Source organism: Entelurus aequoreus, linkage group LG18 (genome assembly GCF_033978785.1).
Source record: "Entelurus aequoreus isolate RoL-2023_Sb linkage group LG18, RoL_Eaeq_v1.1, whole genome shotgun sequence".
NCBI lineage: Eukaryota > Metazoa > Chordata > Actinopteri > Syngnathiformes > Syngnathidae > Entelurus > Entelurus aequoreus.
In genome coordinates this window covers 19,049,463-19,067,754 of record NC_084748.1, presented here as the reverse complement: position 1 = coordinate 19,067,754, position 18,292 = coordinate 19,049,463, and the positions used below count along the sequence as shown (strand labels likewise).

At 38.4% G+C, this 18,292-nt stretch overlaps 2 protein-coding genes across 2 annotated transcripts in view; both read right to left on the bottom strand.

Annotated features, from left to right (window-relative positions):
• Window positions 1–7,811, bottom strand: part of LOC133633910 (sodium channel and clathrin linker 1-like) — a 64,337-nt gene extending 56,526 nt beyond the window's left edge. Inside the window, exons 1-4 of the mRNA XM_062026716.1 lie at window positions 7,609–7,811; window positions 6,570–6,691; window positions 4,046–4,092; window positions 535–649 (exon numbers count right to left, since the gene is read on the bottom strand). Of these exons, the coding sequence (XP_061882700.1) occupies window positions 535–649; window positions 4,046–4,074 (144 nt within the window). The 5' untranslated portion in view covers window positions 4,075–4,092; window positions 6,570–6,691; window positions 7,609–7,811. The remainder of the gene's footprint in view (window positions 1–534; window positions 650–4,045; window positions 4,093–6,569; window positions 6,692–7,608) is intronic.
• A 3,533-nt stretch (window positions 7,812–11,344) lies between these two features.
• The window catches only part of LOC133633909 (uncharacterized), a 29,172-nt gene continuing 22,224 nt past the window's right edge, over window positions 11,345–18,292 (bottom strand). Inside the window, exons 6-9 of the mRNA XM_062026715.1 lie at window positions 16,579–16,682; window positions 16,304–16,488; window positions 11,671–13,061; window positions 11,345–11,600 (exon numbers count right to left, since the gene is read on the bottom strand). Coding sequence (XP_061882699.1) covers window positions 11,518–11,600; window positions 11,671–13,061; window positions 16,304–16,488; window positions 16,579–16,682 — 1,763 coding nt within the window. The 3' untranslated portion in view covers window positions 11,345–11,517. The remainder of the gene's footprint in view (window positions 11,601–11,670; window positions 13,062–16,303; window positions 16,489–16,578; window positions 16,683–18,292) is intronic.

The following is an 18,292-nucleotide window of genomic DNA, read 5'->3' as shown; positions in this document are numbered from 1 at the left end:
TGCAGAAAATGGTGGAAAGTGCCACACTACATATGAATAGCAAATGACAATGTGGTCAAAGTTGGAATAGCCACAAAACACGCTTTAAGATATTTAATATTTTTTTTACAGTGTAATTTTGCCTCATCCTTCACTGTAAGCGTGAGTGAAGAATGCGTGAAGAATGCACGCCCTGATAAGTACGAAAGAGAGAGATGATACAGTATTATCCTCTCAACGATGCTACCCAGTGGTTTTTTGAGCACACTGCAGCTAGTACTGGATGGTCCCGCTCCTTAATGCTTCAGTCACATGCAAGATTCTCACATGAGGCCATTAGGTAAAAATATAGTGGTACCTACTGTACCATTTGGTGGCTAAATGGATTGTATTCCCCTCAATTGGTCACGTTTCATGTGTCAGGTAAACCGCGATGAAGGGGGCCATCCCCTTCCTACTGTACTCTGAGCTTTTCATTGTCGCTCACAGGTCGTTTTTTTTTTCAAACGACGAGGTCACAAGCCGATATATTTCATGAAAACAAATAGTACACACCTGTTTGAAGAGCTCCACTTGTGTTTCGAAGTTTTTAATGAGCGCCTCCTCAGCCGCTGTGCCATGCTCCTCTTGTAAAGTTTGGAGCTCGTTCATGCACATCTCTGGATGTATACTGTTGTGTTGGATTGAGAACAAGCACATAAGTTAGAAATGGCTATGAAACTAAAAGAGGTAGGATTAAACCAACTCTGCTTCTTCCTACTCCTTTTCGGACATGCTGTAATGAGAAACTGGAAATATGTGAGTATTAAATTGTAACTGAATGCATTTTTGGAATAAAGTCTACCCCAGGGCAGCTGTGGCTACAAATGTAGCTTACCACCGCCAGGTGTGAATGAATGATGGGTTCCCACTTCTCTGTGAGCGCTTTGAGTATCTAACAATAGAAAAGCGCGATATAAAATCTAATCCATTATTATTATTATAACAATCATGTAAAATTGCAGTAAATTACAAACCCTGTTTCCATGAGTTGGGAAATTGTGTTATATGTAAATATAAACGGAATACAATGATTTGCAAATCCTTTTCAACCCATATTCAATTGAATGCACTACAAAGACAAGATATTTGATGTTCAAACTCATAAACTTCATTTTTTTTTTGCAAATAATTAACTTAGAATTTCATGGCTGCAACACGTGCCAAAGTAGTTGGGAAAGGGCATGTTCACCACTGTGTTACATGGCCTTTCCTTTTAACAACACTCAGTAAACGTTTGGGAACTGAGGAGACACATTTTTTAAGCTTCTCAGGTGGAATTATTTCCCATTCTTGCTTGATGTACAGCTTAAGTTGTTCAACAGTCCAGGGGTCTCCATTGTGGTATTTTAGGCTTCATAATGCGCCACACATTTTCTATGTGAGACAGGTCTGGACTACAGGCAGGCCAGTCTAGTACCCGCACTCTTTTACTATGAAGCCACGTTGATGTAACACGTGGCTTGGTATTGTCTTGCTGAAATAAGCAGGGGCGTCCATGGTAACGTTGCTTGGATGGCAACATATGTTGCTCCAAAACCTGTATGTACCTTTCAGCATTAATGGCGCCTTCACAGATGTGTAAGTTACCCATGTCTTGGGCACTAATACACCCCCATACCATCACAGATGCTGGCTTTTCAACTTTGCGCCTATAACAATCCGGATGGTTCTTTTCCTCTTTGGTCCGGAGGACATGACGTCCACAGTTTCCAAAAACAATTTGAAATGTAGACTCGTCAGACCACAGAACACTTTTCCACTTTGTATCAGTCCATCTTAGATGAGCTCAGGCCCAGCAAAGCCGACGGCGTTTCTGGGTGTTGTTGATAAACGGTTTTCGCCTTGCATAGGAGAGTTTTAACTTGCACTTACAGATGTAGCGACCAACTGTAGTTACTGACAGTGGGTTTCTGAAGTGTTCCTGACCCCATGTGGTGACATCCTTTACACACTGATGTCGCTTGTTGATGCAGTACAGCCTGAGGGATGGAAGGTCACGGGCTTAGCTGCTTACGTGCAGTGGTTTCTCCAGATTCTCTGAACCCTTTGATGATATTACGGACCGTAGATGGTGAAATCCCTAAATTCCTTGCAATAGCTGGTTGAGAAAGGTTTTTCTTAAACTGTTCAACAATTTGCTCACGCATTTGTTGACAAAGTGGTGACCCTCGCCCCATCCTTGTTTGTGAATGACGGAGCATTTCATGGAATCTACTTTAATACCCAATCATGGCACCCACCTGTTCCCAATTTGCCTGTTCACCTGTGGGATGTTCCAAATAAGTGTTTGATGAGCATTCCTCAACTTTATCAGTATTTATTGACACCTTTCCCAACTTCTTTGTCACGTGTTGCTGGCATCAAATTCTAAAGTTAATGATTATTTGCAAAAAAAAAAACTTTTTATCAGTTTGAACATCAAATATGTTGTCTTTGTAGCATATTCAACTGAATATGGGTTGAAAATGATTTGCAAATCATTGTATTCCATTTATATTTACATCTAACACAATTTCCCAACTCATATGGAAACGGGGTTTGTACCTGCATACATTATTTAAATGTACGCATAAATTACATTTGACAAAAATTTATTTTTATTGTCAGAACATCATAAAGGAACATTTTTCAAGTGTTTTAATTGAATGTATTTATTTTTCATGTTATTTTATTTAACCAGATAAAAAAAACTCATTGATTTAAAATCTCTTTTTTAAGGGTGTATATAAGAGAGTATGTCATTTATTTGTTCAAAACTTGCCAACAGTTTTAGCGAAGGGTGCATTTTAAAGTGAAATTTACCACCAAATTTAGCACTCATCTTTGCACTGACCTGATTACTGACTGTATAACAACACACATCTTTCAGGTAACCATTGGCGGTTAAGGTGAAGAAGCATGAACAGCCACACAAATTGTGTGATTAATCTGCCATTATACTTGATTAATGTGGTCATTTTTTGTGATAAGTTGAATGTTTTCGTTCGACAGCCACACTTATTACAGAACAATGGTGCATCAATCAGTGTCATGGGACAATATACAATTAACTATGAGCAGATGGTCCATGTACCTTCTGTTCATCCTGGTTTCAATTCTGAAACGCAAGTCAAAATATAAAATTAGGGCCGTTTTTCTTTCTTTCTTTTTTCATATATGGCAGATTTTAAAACAAACAAAACTGGATTGATTTTCATTAAAATATTGCCATAAAATTCGGATTTTGTGCTGTTTTCCTTTTATGGAGTTTTATTTTTCCAGATGAACACAAAAATCCAATTTATGTTCATCCAAAATGCAAAAATATGCAGTTGTCTGTGTGATGACATATTGAACTGGAAGCAGTATTTTAGCTTTTCCTTCGTGTTCAGCATGTTTTTAGCATAACGGTAACATATTTGTTCAGCAGGAGTCCTATTGTCGTTTTAAAAGTGTCATTAAACTTTTTGTTTCAGAAATGAAAACAGAAAAAAATTGCCCAAAATGTGTTTTTTGATTTGCATTTAAGAATTCAAAATAGAATAAACGGCTATTTAATGAGATGACAATAGGACTCCTGCTGAACAAAGATGTTACGATGATGCTAAAAACATGCTAAACGCGAAGGAAAAGCTAAAATACTTCTTCCGGTTCAGTTTGTCATCACACAGCACCCCCTGCGATCTCAAAAGGGACAAGCGGTAGAAAATGGATGGATGGATGGACAGATAACCACGCTTTGAACATAAATTGGATTTTTGTGTTTATCTGGAAAACTTAAAATCCATAAAAAGGAAAACAGTACAAAATCCAATTTTATAGCCATATTTTAATGAAAATCAACCCGTTTTTGTTTGTTTTCAAATCTGCCATATATACTAAAAATCGAACGGCCCTAATTTTGATTTTTTATTTGCGTTTCAGAATTGGAACTAGAAAGAACGGAAGGTACACGGACCATAGATAATTATGATTTTAAAATGTTTTAGGAACATTTTTGCACGTGTCAGAATCATTTAACACAAGTAGAACTTGTGTACTTTACCTTTCATTTTCATCCGGATCAATTTCCATCTTGACTGTGACCTTTGGCTGGAAAAACAGATGCTAATTAAATGATGTACATTTCAAACACACTACTCTCGTAAACAACTGTCTTTATTTTCATTTTTTGAAGCAGTCATACAAATGCATGTATTATTCATGTCACTTTTGCTGGTTTTATTTTCACTTTTTTGGACTGCCAAATAAACGTCTGTGAATATAACGTAAAGCGTAAAGAAACATAGCAGAAATTACTCTGATCAGCCCTAAAATGACAACACTTGTTTCAATCCAAAACATTTTGATTTACGTTGCTAGATAGCTGACAAGCTGTTAACCGACAAACAAACAGACATACCCTGTCTTACAACATGTCTTATATCAGGGATTCTCAAATTGTGGTACGCCACAGAATCCCTTAATTAAATATTGTATTTGCAATTAATTTTACTTCATTAATTATTTAAGTACAGTGTTTTGTTTTCCTACATCTAAACACAGTATTACTGTTCAAACTGTGGGTAATGTTAAACTGCCCAAAAAAATATTAAGTATTCTTGTTAAACAAAACTTCAGCCTTGTTTTTAATGAACTTTAAATACTTAGGCCTACTACTAAGTATTACTGTATTTTAATGTTGGTCATTATGGTAGTACTTGGCGAGCCAAGAGTTTTCGGAGGTGGTACTTGATGAAAAAAGTTTGAGAACCAAAAACCCAAACCAAGAACCCAAAACCAATGAAGTTGGCACATTGTGTAAATCGTAAATACAAACAGCGAAGCCGGCGGCGTTTCTGGGTGTTGTTGATGAATTACTTTCGCTTCGTATAGTAGTTTTAACTTGCACTTACAGATGTAGCGATGAACTGCAGCTACTGACAGTGGTTTTCTGAGGTGTTCCTGTGCCCATGTGGTGATATCCTTTACACACTGATGCCGCTTTTTGATGCAGTACTGCCTGACGGATCGAAGGTCACGGGCATTGCAGCTTACGTGCAGTGGTTTCTCCAGATTCTCTGAACCTTTTGATGTTATTACTGATCGTAGATGGTGAAATCCCTAATTTCCTTGCAATAGCTTGTTGAGAAATCCATCCATTTTCCTACCGCATGACCCGTTCGGGGTCGCGGGGGTGCTAGAGCCTATCTCAGCTGCACACGGGCGGAAGGCAGGTTACACCCTGGACAAGTCGCCACCTCATCGCAGGGCCGACACAGATAGGCAGACAACATTCACACTCACATTCACACACAAGGGCCAATTTAGTGTTGCCAATCAACCTATCCTCAGGTGCATGTCTTTGGAAGTGGGAGGAAGCTGGAGTACCCGGAGGGAACCCACGCAGTCACGGGGAGAACATGCAAACTCCACACAGAAAGATCCCGAGCCCAGGATTGAACCCAGGACCTTCATATTGTGAGGCACACGCACTAACCCCTATTCCACCGTGCTGCCCTCGTTGAGAAATGTTGTTCTTAAACTGTTGGCAAATTTGCTCACGAATCCTTGTTTGTGAATGACTGAGCATTTCATGGAAGCTGCTTTTATACCCAATCATGGCACCCACCTGTTTCCAATTAGCCTGTTCACCTGTGGGACTTTCCAAATAAGTGTTTGATGAGCATTCCTTAACTTTCTCAGTCTTTTTTGCCACTTGTGCCAGCTTTTTAGAAACATGTTGCAGGGATCAAATTCCAAATGAGCTAATATTTGCCAAAAATAACAACGTTTTCCAGTTCCAACGTTAAACAGCTTGTCTTTGCAGTCTATTCAATTGAATATAAGTTGAAAAGGATTTGCAAATCATTGTATTCTGTTTTTATTTACGATTTACACAATGTGCCAACTTCACTGGTTTTGGGTTTTGTATAAGCTGGTCTAAACAATAAAATATTTTTTAACTTCGGGGTCCTTGATGAGTTTGAGTGTTGAGTTAAAGTAACTCAAATAAGGGGTTTGTCCTTTTCTGTTGTATTTCTTTCCAGCAGTCGGGTTAAAATTGGGTTATTTTTTAACCCAACATTTTTTTGTGTGTATTTAAGCTTTACCTTTTATCTATTCATTCATTTTATTGGAGTTGTTTTGAACTGTATGTATTATAACTGAATGCTATTATTATATTGTTGATATTGTTACATTGTCATTATTGATTTATGTATTGTTAAAATGATCACATACAAGTTTTATTCTGATTAAAATCGTGATCAAAAAATGACAAAATCATTTAATGATCCTGACAATGTCATCAGGCTCTCTATTTCGTTAGTATCGATTTGCTATCCAAATTTGCGGTATCGCCCCCATACAGACATTTTAAATAATAAATATTGAATTAACAATTTAAATGTAATTGCACACATTATAAAAATATCAAATTCATTTGAGTAGACGGTAATTTTAATAGTCAATATTACTGCTAAACCTGAATGTGTCAGCCACATTTTGTGTGTGTCATAATTATGTGAAGTTATTTTACGAGTCATATGAATGAATGAAGGATGAATGAGTATTATTATCATGCACACCTTGTATCAGAGACACAGCAAGCAGCAAATGAAAGTTCTTCCTTTTCGACTAGATGCAAATGAAGTATTGGCATGCAAGTAACTTCTCTGCAACATACTTTTAAACTTCATGGTCACATTCTCTGCAAATAGAAAGCACAAAAACTCATAAGTAACAAACAAAGTCCAGTAAGATTCAAAATCCCCCGCATATTAAGCTACTTTTTTTTTTATGTATACAATAATTACTACCTTTCCTGTCGCCGATTTCACGTCCACAACTACTTAAACCCATGCATGATAAACAAGTCTATAAATATTTTCCAACATAAAAATGAGTTTGAATGCATTAAACCTGCGTAATGACGTCACCACTCACAAGGTTATCATAGCCTTAATGACGTCAAGTTGTCTTATCGTTTAGAGCCAAGAACGTAAACATGAACATGTCAATTCATGCCATCACCAGTGTGGGCGATGCAAATATCAATGTTTTTTTTTTTTTATAAGAAAACTTTTTTGTTTATAATCATGATCAACAAATAAAGTATCGTGACGAGATTCAAGTTGACACTGTCAAGATTGTCCTCCCTGTACAGTATTTACTTGATCGGCAGGTAAATGTGCCCAATTCGCTAATTTTGTCCACAAGATGGCGCGGTTGACCAACTATAAGAGAAGGCGTTTTGTGGATAAGTGGACAAAAAGTGTAGAGCAGAGGTTTGGGTATAGTAGGTTATTATCACCACTGTATTGTTGAAAGTGCTCAAACAGTACTTTTACAAACACTGAAGTATTTTAACCAAACTTTTAAAAAATGACATACAAAGCATAAAATAAAAAGACAATATACTGTAGCGGGGCACTATTTTTTCTCATCACCAGATTGGGGATTGGTGGATAGGTCGGATGTGACCAGTTATAGGGAACACACTTCCGGGAAAAGTTGTTGTGGAAAGAAGTCTTGATATTAAACTCACTAGCCCGCTGTTGTGGAAAGAAGTCTTGATATTAAACTCACCAGGCCGCTGATGTGGAAAAAGTCTGATATTAAACTCACCCCCGCTGTTTCGGCCCCAAACTCGCCGGCGTCGAGGTCGGCCCCCAAGGGCAACATTGTCTGTACCCATGGATACTGTGCGGATTAGTCGCTATGGGCGTCCCATTAAGACGACCTAAAAACACCTTTCTGTGTTTTTTAGTTTCTTCTTCTCTCTTTGAAGTGTGTTTTGTGTTAGTGCCAAAACTGGTTTAGCGGGGCACTAATTGTTCTCATCACCAGATTGGGGATTGGTGCTAGGGATGTGCGTATCGATCCTGTGGTATCGATATATCGATACTCACACACTACTCATTTGGCATCACTTTTCTGAAAAAAGTATCGATATAAACCAAAAAACGGCGTGTGGGGGGTGCAAGCATCGCTTTCAGATGTTTTTGATTACTTACTTAACTTACTATGTGCTGGGACACCCCTGTACCTGGCAGAGTATAGAGCTGGCCCAGTCACGTGACAGGAGACAGCGAATGAGCGTCGTCAACGTGCAACACACACACACACACACAGCCAGCCGACAGCGTTGTTACTTTTCCAGAACAGCAATCTGAGACTTCAGTAAAGTGTGACGTGTGACGACATATCTCGAGTACACTAAAGGTGTCAGACATTTTTGTAGATAATTTTTCCAAGTTCATTTTCTCAGGGAACTGTCTTTCGTATGCAGGTTTATAGGACAGGGAAATCCTAGTTTATTGTGATAAGGAAGTTATTGACTTTGCTTCAGAGAAGTGTTATAAGTTTACTTCCACAAAGAGGTTTGAAACATAACATTGTTATGAATAAATGTTTTTTTAAGCTTTTCCTACCAATACTTTTTTTTTTTTGAGAAATAAGAAAAGTGAAAATGTGTATATTTTTGTTTATATTTAATTTATTTTTCATATTTATGTTATGTATTTTAATTTTACTTTTATTATATATTGACCATAATGAATGTGGTATAAATGGTCTGTATTTGTCTTGTGATTTGTCTTAAATAATAACAATAGTAATAATATTTTTGACTGACAAAAATTGCCAATAAAAAATTAATGGTATCGGTATCGATGAAAATGCAAGAAAAAGTATCGGTATCGTATCGAATCCTAAAAGTGTGGTATCGCCCATCCCTAATTGGTGCATAGGTCGGATGTGACTAGTTATAGGGAACACACTTCCGGGAAAAGTTTTTGTAGTTTTATTTTTTTTGTATTTTTTTATTTTTTTATTGAACAACAAACATACATTTATAATGCACACAAAGTCAAGGCACTTTCAACATCAGCAAAACATGTCAAAGAAATCAAACAAAAGCTAATACAGATAGAGTAATAATTAATAATAAGACTTAGACTTACTTTTTATATTGTAATTATTTTTATAATAATCAAAAATATGAAGAAAAAAAAAACAGACGAATAGGCTACCTAAATGACTTTAAATGTTTTTGACAAAGATATCAATTTAAGTTTTTTTTTTTACTCGTATTCATCCTCCAAGATTTGATTCATAATTGCAAACCATTAAGCCAATTAGATCCGGGAAAAGTTATTGTTGTGGAAATAAATCTGATATTAAACTCACCGGCTCAGAACTACTGCTCTCTCGCTTCATTATCTCGAATCCCACAATACTTTATTTTGCAGAATAAGCAATAAATATCGTTCTGGTTTCCAAAGAGCCATATATTATTCATCCATCCATCCATTTTCTATCGCTTATTCCCTTCGGGGTCGCGGGGGGCATTTAAATGTGTTTTCTTATTCTATTAGAATTTCTAAAAACTGGCACGTGGGTTCTTTTCCTGTTATATGTTGACACGACCTTCATTTAGACTAAGTACTAAAGTAGATAATCTGATATTTTTGTTATGGCCACATTTTGAAAGTATATGGAAGATATTTTAAATTTTTATGATCATATTGTCGCCGTTCTGAAAGATGGTATTTATGTATACTAGTGTTTGTTTTCTGTGTATTATGTTTTCTACCACCATGTTATTAAAATGTCTTTGAATTTACCACTTTGTCATAAAAGCACAAATCAAATGTGCACAATGGACTATTTTAGTTGCTCAGACAGCAATGTGTTTGTACAAGTATAGTCAGGGGTATGACATTTGGAATGGGGGAAGATGTTAATGTCACTATTCATGTAGCATTTAAGCTAGCTAGCGATTAGTGGCGCTACAGCGTTAGCTGCAAGCTAGCGATCAGCGGCACTATGGTTGCAAGGTTGTGATCAGCGCGCTACTTAATTTGCTTCTCTTGGCAATGAGCAGTATCACCACTTTGTGAGTTTATCAGAGAGCGGTTATCAACCACGATACTTATCATTTGAAACTATTAATGTCGAGTTTTACCACAGGTTACTTTTATATCCCTATTTGGGCGATACTGAAAATTGTGATGCAGGGTCTAATTTGTCTAAAATACATTTTTCATAACTCTTATAAACAGTAGTTCAAATGCACAATAACTATTTTGATGCAAGAATGTGACAATATTGACATATGAAAATTGATTGAGAAATGATCATTTCTTTTCAATATGCAACATATTAAATTGCTTTAAATGGGAAAGTGGCTCTATTATTTTGTTGAGTCCTACAAAGCTATTTACTTTTTACCAACATCCAATGGAAGTTAGTACTGAGCGAGCATACTTTAAAAAGTGCAACTTTACTTTTGAGTGCTTTTTTATCAGGCATGCTTGCTTTGTTGCACAGTAAATTACATTCTTTAGAGGCAGACCGCTACAACTACGCAGGTTTGTAACAAAGTTTGTCACAACGTTATCAGAATATTGTACCGTTTGATTTTACGTGAATCAGTACGTGGGAGTACCGATGGATTTCGGTCAATAGTGAATTCAGTACCCATTCTAGGGCAGCCATCATGCAGCACCCAGCAACTGACTCTGGGTGGTAGGCCAGCATCGTGGTCAGTGAGGCATCCCTGGTGGTAATGTGGATAAGGGGCAGAGCAGTGAATGGGTTGCGGAAGCTGGATTCAAACCAAGAATCCTCTGGTTACCCCGCTCTACCTCTGCCCAAAATATTTTCCATGTTTAATGTAAATAAATTAGGAATGTCCGATAATGGCTTTTTGCCGACATTCGATATTCCGATATTGTCCAACTCTTAATTAACGATACCGATATCAACCGATACCGATATATACAGTCGTGGAATTAACACATTATTATGCCTATTTTGGACAACCAGGTATGGTGAAGATAAGGTCTTTTTTTTTTTTTAATTAATAAAATAAAATAAGATAAATCAATTAAAAACATTTTCTTGAATAAAAAAGAAAGTAAAACAATATAAAAAACAGTTACATAGAAACTAGTAATTAATGAAAATTAGTCAAATTAACTGTTAAAGGTTAGTACTATTAGTGGACCAGTAGCACGCACAATCATGTGTGCTTACGGACTGTATCCCTTGCAGACTGTATTGATATATATTGATATGTAATGTAGGAACCAGAATATTAATAACAGAAAGAAACAACCCTTTTGTGTGAATGAGTGTGAATGAGTGTGAATGGGGGAGGGAGGTTTTTTGGGTTGGTGCACTAATTGTAAGTGTATCTTGTGTTTTTTATGTTGATTTAATAAATTAAAAAAAAAAAAACAATACCGATAATAAAAAAAACGATGCTGATAATTTCCGATGTTACATTTTAAAGCATTTATCGGCCGATAATATCGGGCATCTCTAAAATAAATCATTTAAAAACAACCTGACACACTTGTGCAAGAGCCCTCTCGTGACCGGCAAAAGTATTTATTTGATTCTAATTGACAAAAAAAACATTTCATCATAATTAAATGACCCACAACGAGGCACATTAGCAAAACTGAAATGAGGCACACCAACTTTTTAATATCCACTACCCGTCAGAAGTGGTTGAATTGTGTTGGGTTACTTTCCATCCTGCCTAAACGGGCTGAGAGACAGGAAGAGAGTTTTCAGGGCTGTCTTGGAGGCGGCTGCTGGGGCGGAATCTACGTCAGGAAAAAGACCAATCAGTTTCTCACACAAGTGTTGATGCAGAAGCAGAGTGTATGTTCTTACCAACATCGGCTGGCTTGATGACCAATCGCTGACAGGTTCCAGAGTAAGTTTTTTCTTTACTTTCGTGTTTAATGGGCGCTTCAATGACAACATCAACTAAGCGTTTGTCTTTGTTGGCAGTAGTGTTTTTTGGGGAGATTTCTGCTTGTGGGACACAACTTGAAACGCCGTCTGACAAAGGAAGGGTGTTTTTAGCTGGCTGCCCTGACTCCAAGGTAGGACAGGAAGTTATTGAACGATGAGGTTGAGACGGCACACCTGGGAGTGGGGTCGCAAACAGGCTGCGCAGAAACCCGGCACGAGCTTGGTCTGGTTCAACTGTTTTTCTAACCAGAATATTTTGGCATTCCACTGCGCCGTTAGAGGGAATCAAGCCATGAGGGCTGGCGGGTGTTGTTGAAGTGCCTGTGATGTTGCCGGCAAAAAGGCTTTTGAACGTCTTTTTCACGGGTTTAGGACATCCGGGTGCAGAGTCAAGAGGATCTGTGGGTCCAGCTGAACTATAACGTGGTAATGTCTCAGACTGGGTGTTTTTTAAAAGGCTGTTACGTTTCACAGGATCAATGATTTCAGTGGAGGGGATGGATGGTTCAACAGCGGCAAAATCGTCTTTTAGCTGCTTTGATCGCTCACAAGGGTGACTAAAAGGATGGACCGTGGCTTGGGGAACACTTGTCTCATGTGAACGATGTGACGTGAAGACTGTAGAAGGTTTTGGTGATGACGCCACACTTGGGGCGCTTGAAAAAAGGCTATGAAAAGTACCCTTGCTGGGCTTGAGACCCTGACCGCAGCCCACAGAGGATGCCACGTTTGCGGTCTCACGACACGCTGTCTTGTATTCTGCGTGAGAAGACGCAGGTTCCTTACTGTCATGCCGAACCTCTTGGAGTGTCTTTTTGAAAGCTTTGTTTTTGGTAGATAGCACACCTGAGACCTCATCATTCTGGCTTGCTAAACTCTGTTCAGGGAGGGCCGTTGGAGTGTAGAATACACTCTGTAGTGTGCGAGTAACTGTTGGAAGCGTGTGACGCAATGCAGCGTTACAGGATATTGGTGACTTAAGGACTGCATCCACAGAGATGGGAACTTTGCTAGGATTTCTCCAGCTGCTGCAATCAGAGGTAGTGGCAGGAACAGAAGGAGTAGAGTCATCTTGAGCTGTAGGCCTTTGGAAGGCACCAGACAAAGGACTGGACAACTGACGTCCAAGCAAAGCTTCCACGGAATAGCAAACGGGGGCCGCAGGATGGAGGTGGTTTGACGGAGCAGTTGGAGACAGATCAGCTGGTCCCTCTGGCGGCGTGTTTTCCTCAACAACCAAAGCATCCTCAGTGGGAATCAACTTGTTCTCAACAGCGTTTGATTCTGCACTGTTGTAGAAGTTGAATCTGTAGATTTAATCAGAGCAAGTCAGTCGGTTTCACCTGCACACATCTTTACCACAGACTGGCATATTTACAGTATCAGATCCACGCATATTCATGGTTCGCCATTCTCTCCCCGCATATACGCAAATTTGTGACGGGTTGTTTTGAGGAAATTTTAATATAAAGTAAAGTGACACCTTGATTTTCAAACTTAATTGGTTCTTGAACAGGATTTGTAAGTAGAAAAGTTTGTATATTTAAGCTAATTTTTCCATAAGAAACAATGTAAACATCAGGCATGTGAGCACTCTTTAAGAAAAAAAGAGGAAAACTGACAAAAAAGAAAATTTCTATCGGCACAAAGTGCTGCCACGCAAGCCCCGAAATAAAATCTAGAAAATCAAGACTACATTTTATGCCATTGGGTACATTTCTACACTGTATTTTACCTTAAAATGTATTCTCATCCACCAACCTCTCTTAGCTGTCTGACAGTTACATGTCTTTTTTTTTTTGATTGATTGAAACTTTTATTAGTAGATTGCACAGTACAGTATATATTCCGTACAATTGACCACTAAATGGTAACACCCGAATAAGTTTTTAAACTTGTTTAAGTCAGGGTCCACGTAATCAATTCATGGTACAAATATATACTATCATCATAATACAGTCATCACACAAGTCAATCATCAGAGTATATACATTGAAGTATTTACATTATTTACAATCCGGGGGGTGGGATGAGGAGGGTTTGGTTGATAATAGCACTTCAGTCATCAACAATTGCATCATCAGAGAAATGGGCATTGAAACAGTGTAGGTCTGACTTGGTAGGATATGTACAGCAAGCAGAGAACATAGTGGGTTCAGATAGCATAAGAACAAGTATATACATTAGAAATACATTTTATTATTTACATTTGGTTATTTACAATCCGGGGAGGTGGGATGTGGAAGGGGGAGGGTGTTAGTCATGGGTTGAAGTTGCCTGGAGGTGTTGTTTTAGTGCGGTTTTGAAGGAGGATAGAGATGCACTTTCTTTTACACCTGTTGGGAGTGCATTCCATATTGATGTGGCATAGAAGGAGAAAGAGTTTAGACCTTTGTTAGATCGGAATCTGGGTTTAACATGGTTAGTGGAGCTCCCCCTGGTGTTGTGGTTATGGCGGTAAATTCGATAACATGCATGCAAAAAACTCTGAAAACTTTTCCCATTCGGCAACTCTATCCTCCTGAAGCACGCCGCCTCGGGCAATATACCGTATTTTCCGGACCATAAGGCGCACTGCCGATGAATGGTCTATTTTTGATCTTTTTTCATATATAAGGAGCTCCGAATTATAGGGCGCATTAAAGGAGTCTTTTTTTTTTTCTTTCTAAATGTAAAACACTTTCTTGTGGTCTACATAACATGTGATGGTGGTTCTTTGGTCAAATTGTTGCATAGATTATGTTTTACAGATCATCTTCAAGCTGCTTTCTGAAAGTCTCTTCAGGATGTGCCGTTTTGTGGGCGGTCTTATTTACGTGGCTCACCTTCGGCAGCGTCTTCTCCCCGTCATCTTTGTTGTAGCGGTGTAGCGTGCAAGGACGGGAGTGGAAGAAGTGTCAAAACATGGAGCTAACTGTTTTAATGACATTCAGACTTTACTTAAATCAATAACGGAGCAGCATGTCCTGATCCGCCACAAATGTGTCCCGTGAAAAAACACTCACTACACTGGTATGTTTTAACGCTTTCATGGCAGATATAAGTAAACTTTACACTACTTTATATTAGAAATAGCAGAGGATGAATGTCCCATAACAAGATGATAAAAAAAGAAGCGTATCAACTACGGCGTCACCACGGACTACAAAGGCGGACTCACACAATTTTTCAGGATTTATGCAGATCCCAAATACAGATCAGCAGGTAACAGTGGGTAAGAAAAGTTGTTTTTGCATAATATTGCGAAACAAAACGCCAGATAATATGTCTTACTTTATACACACACCATAATAATACTCATACGTTTAATGCACCGACAATCCATCAAGCTGTGCAGCTTCATAGCTTACCAAAGTCGTACTAGAATATTTTGATAGGTTTTTGAGCGTCGTGTGTAATGTTTTATATTTTCAATGGAACATGTTGTTTACTTGAGTTATAAATGGTAAATGGGTTGTACTTGTATAGCGCTTTTCTACCTTTTTTTAAGGAACTCAAAGCGCTTTGACACTATTTCCACATTCACACACACACTGATGGCGGGAGCTGCCATGCACGGCGCTAACCAGGCCCATCAGGAGCAAGGGTGAAGTGTCTTGCTCAAGGACACAACAGACATGACTAGGATGGTAGAAGGTGGGGATTGAACCAGTAACCCTCAGATTGCTGGCACGGCCACTCTCCCAACTTCGCCACGCCGTCCCCCTTATATTGCAGTCTACATGTATCTCTTATGTGTGACTGCCATCTACTGGTCGCACGTATCATTTCACCATGTACCAAATAAAATAGCTTCGAGGTCGGTAAGCAAAAGCAGAAATATTCCATACATTAGGCGCAATGAGTTATACGGCGCACTGTCGAGTTTTGAGAAAAAAAAGGATTTTAAGTGCGCCTTATAGTCCGAAAAATACAGTACATTTGTTATTTTTCTTCTCCGAGTCATCTTGCTCTTCGGGGACTGGCCCCTCAATGTCCAAATAAGCATGTCCACCTCGCTGTGACGTCACAAAGTAGCCAGAATGTAAAACCCCCACAAACACAGGCATTGAAAACTGCGTTCAAGCTCATGCCAAAATGCACTGTGCACATGTGCAAAATGCGGCCACTGCAAAATATTCGCATTTTCATCCTTTGTACGAAATGCTTTTATCACTGAAACACCACTGCTGAAACATATGTAGAAATGACGTAAGAAGGAAGCATGCCCTTGTATGGAGTGATGGTAACATGTTTGCTGTGTGGACGTATTTTCATATATCTGAGAAATACCCACAGACAGGGATCTGCAAAACGTGCAATGTGGAAATGTCAAGACGGGGACATTCTGCAAAGACATTCTTTCTAAACAAATTAATTAATAATTGCAGCCCAAGATGGGTGTAGCCCATTGGTTGAGAGTAACAAAAAAAAAGGCATTTATAGGGCTTTTTATGGTGTGTCCAATTTTAGTGTTTTTCTTCCCGCCATTCAGAGGGGGATCTTTGCACGTAACCTGAATAGTAGGGATCTAATGTACAGTATTTAAATTAGAATGTAAAACACGCACCTTAAAGGCTTTGCTAATGGATCGCAAGCCATATCTGCTTGTGTAGTCCTTTTATCAGGTGGATTGTTAACTGGTGTGATTTCCGGATTGTCTGCAGTCACTTGCTGAACTGAAGACGTCTGCTCAGTTTCTTGTGCAAGCTCATTTTCCAATTTAATTGCAAACTCAATATCCTTTTTTATTACCTGCAGGAGGAAAGAAACGTCAATAATTTGGAGCAGCTTGTACTATATAAAGAAAATGTACACATATGTGAATAAGTAAACTGTACTCACCTCATCCAATAGTTTAGTGGTGACGTCATTAAGTGGCTCATGGGAAAACGCACAATTTTGTCTTCGACACCCTCCTTTATGATAGTATTTGCAGGGGAAGGATTGTGACAGCAATTCAGGAAACAACCGGAATGGAACTGCGCAGCTCTGTTCTAATGTGCAGAAACACTTAACAATAAAGAGTGCACACCATTTTAGTCAATGGCCCTCGTACTTCGCAACTCACATAAACAACGGTTGTCAATAGGGATGTCCCGACCAAACTTTTTGGCCTTCGATCCCGATTTCGAGTCCCAATCTGATATTTTGACATTAGATTAGAGAACTGAAAATGTTTCATAGCAAGTAACTAAAGTAAACACAATAACTAATTTTTATAAAACGTATCTTGACACATTTAGAATTTGCTAGTATTGTTGTACATCAGCCGATGCATTACACTTGTAGTATTGAATGCTCCATACATTTGTTTTTAACAAAATAAAGTTATTATTTTATAAAGTTATTATACTATTAATAATAATTAGGATTAAGTATGCTTCTTCCTACTCCTTTTCAGACATGTTGCAATGAGAAAATGGAAATATGTGATTTATCATATTGCGATTGTATGCATATTGAAAATAAACTAACACCATAACAAAGTGGGTATTGCACAACAACTAAACAAGAGACAAAACTACAATTGGCTCCTATTTAAATCATTTGGGTTTTGCCTTCAAAGCCTTCCTGTATCCAGAGACTTATTTCCTGAGTTTGTAAGCAATGACGACCCAAAACATTATTTTGTAATTATAAGAAAAACAAAAAAAACAAACCGTATAATATTTGTCTCATCTACTTTTTTATTGTTTTCATTCGAGTTATCCATCTTTAGCTACACTCCCCGTCAACCACATGCACACACAGACCTCATCACCGGCAACGCAAGCTATATTGTGGACCGCTCTTATGTGCGCTTTAGTAGAGAAGTGTTTTACTCATTAAACGGATCAACGGAAAAAAACAAGATACAAATAAATGATTTTCAAATTTAATTAATTGATTTACTCAATGAGTCACTGCAGGCCTTACTGTGACAAAGCTGTTGTAAAGATCGGCAGATCATCAGCCAATCACCAATCACTTAAAAAAACGCAACTGTCGGACCCATTGTGATCCTGATCACTCCAATTGTCAACATTACCAAAATGGAACCAGAATCATTGTTCGCACTTTTACTTGTGACTTTATCCAGAGACAAACTTGTTTTTTTTCCCAAAAGTGGCATCCGGTTGCGCTATACTCTTTGGTGTCCTCCTTTGTGTTCTTTTAATGTTTCCCTCTTTACAACGTTGTGTTTAAACTCCTCCAAGAATGCGCAACAAAGGGTGGTACTTTTGTCACTTTTGCGCAACTTTTAATTATTTTTTGCAGACTTTTAGAATTTGCCCCAGGGCAGCCTTTTAGCCATGGCTCAATTCTTTACACCTTAAACCAGTTGCTAGCTCTCCCGCACACCTGAGTCCACATGGACAAACCAGAGATTCCGGTGGAGATATGGAGACAAGGGTGTAAAGTTGCAGTTAAGCGTTGGGAGAAAGCGAAGGTTTAAACTGTGTTTACCATGTTAACGCTTTCTTCAACAAGATGGATGAGCTGATGATGCTGACAAGGCTGCAGTGGGAATATAAAGGGAGCAGTATCATGTGTTTCACAGAGTCCTTGGACCAAT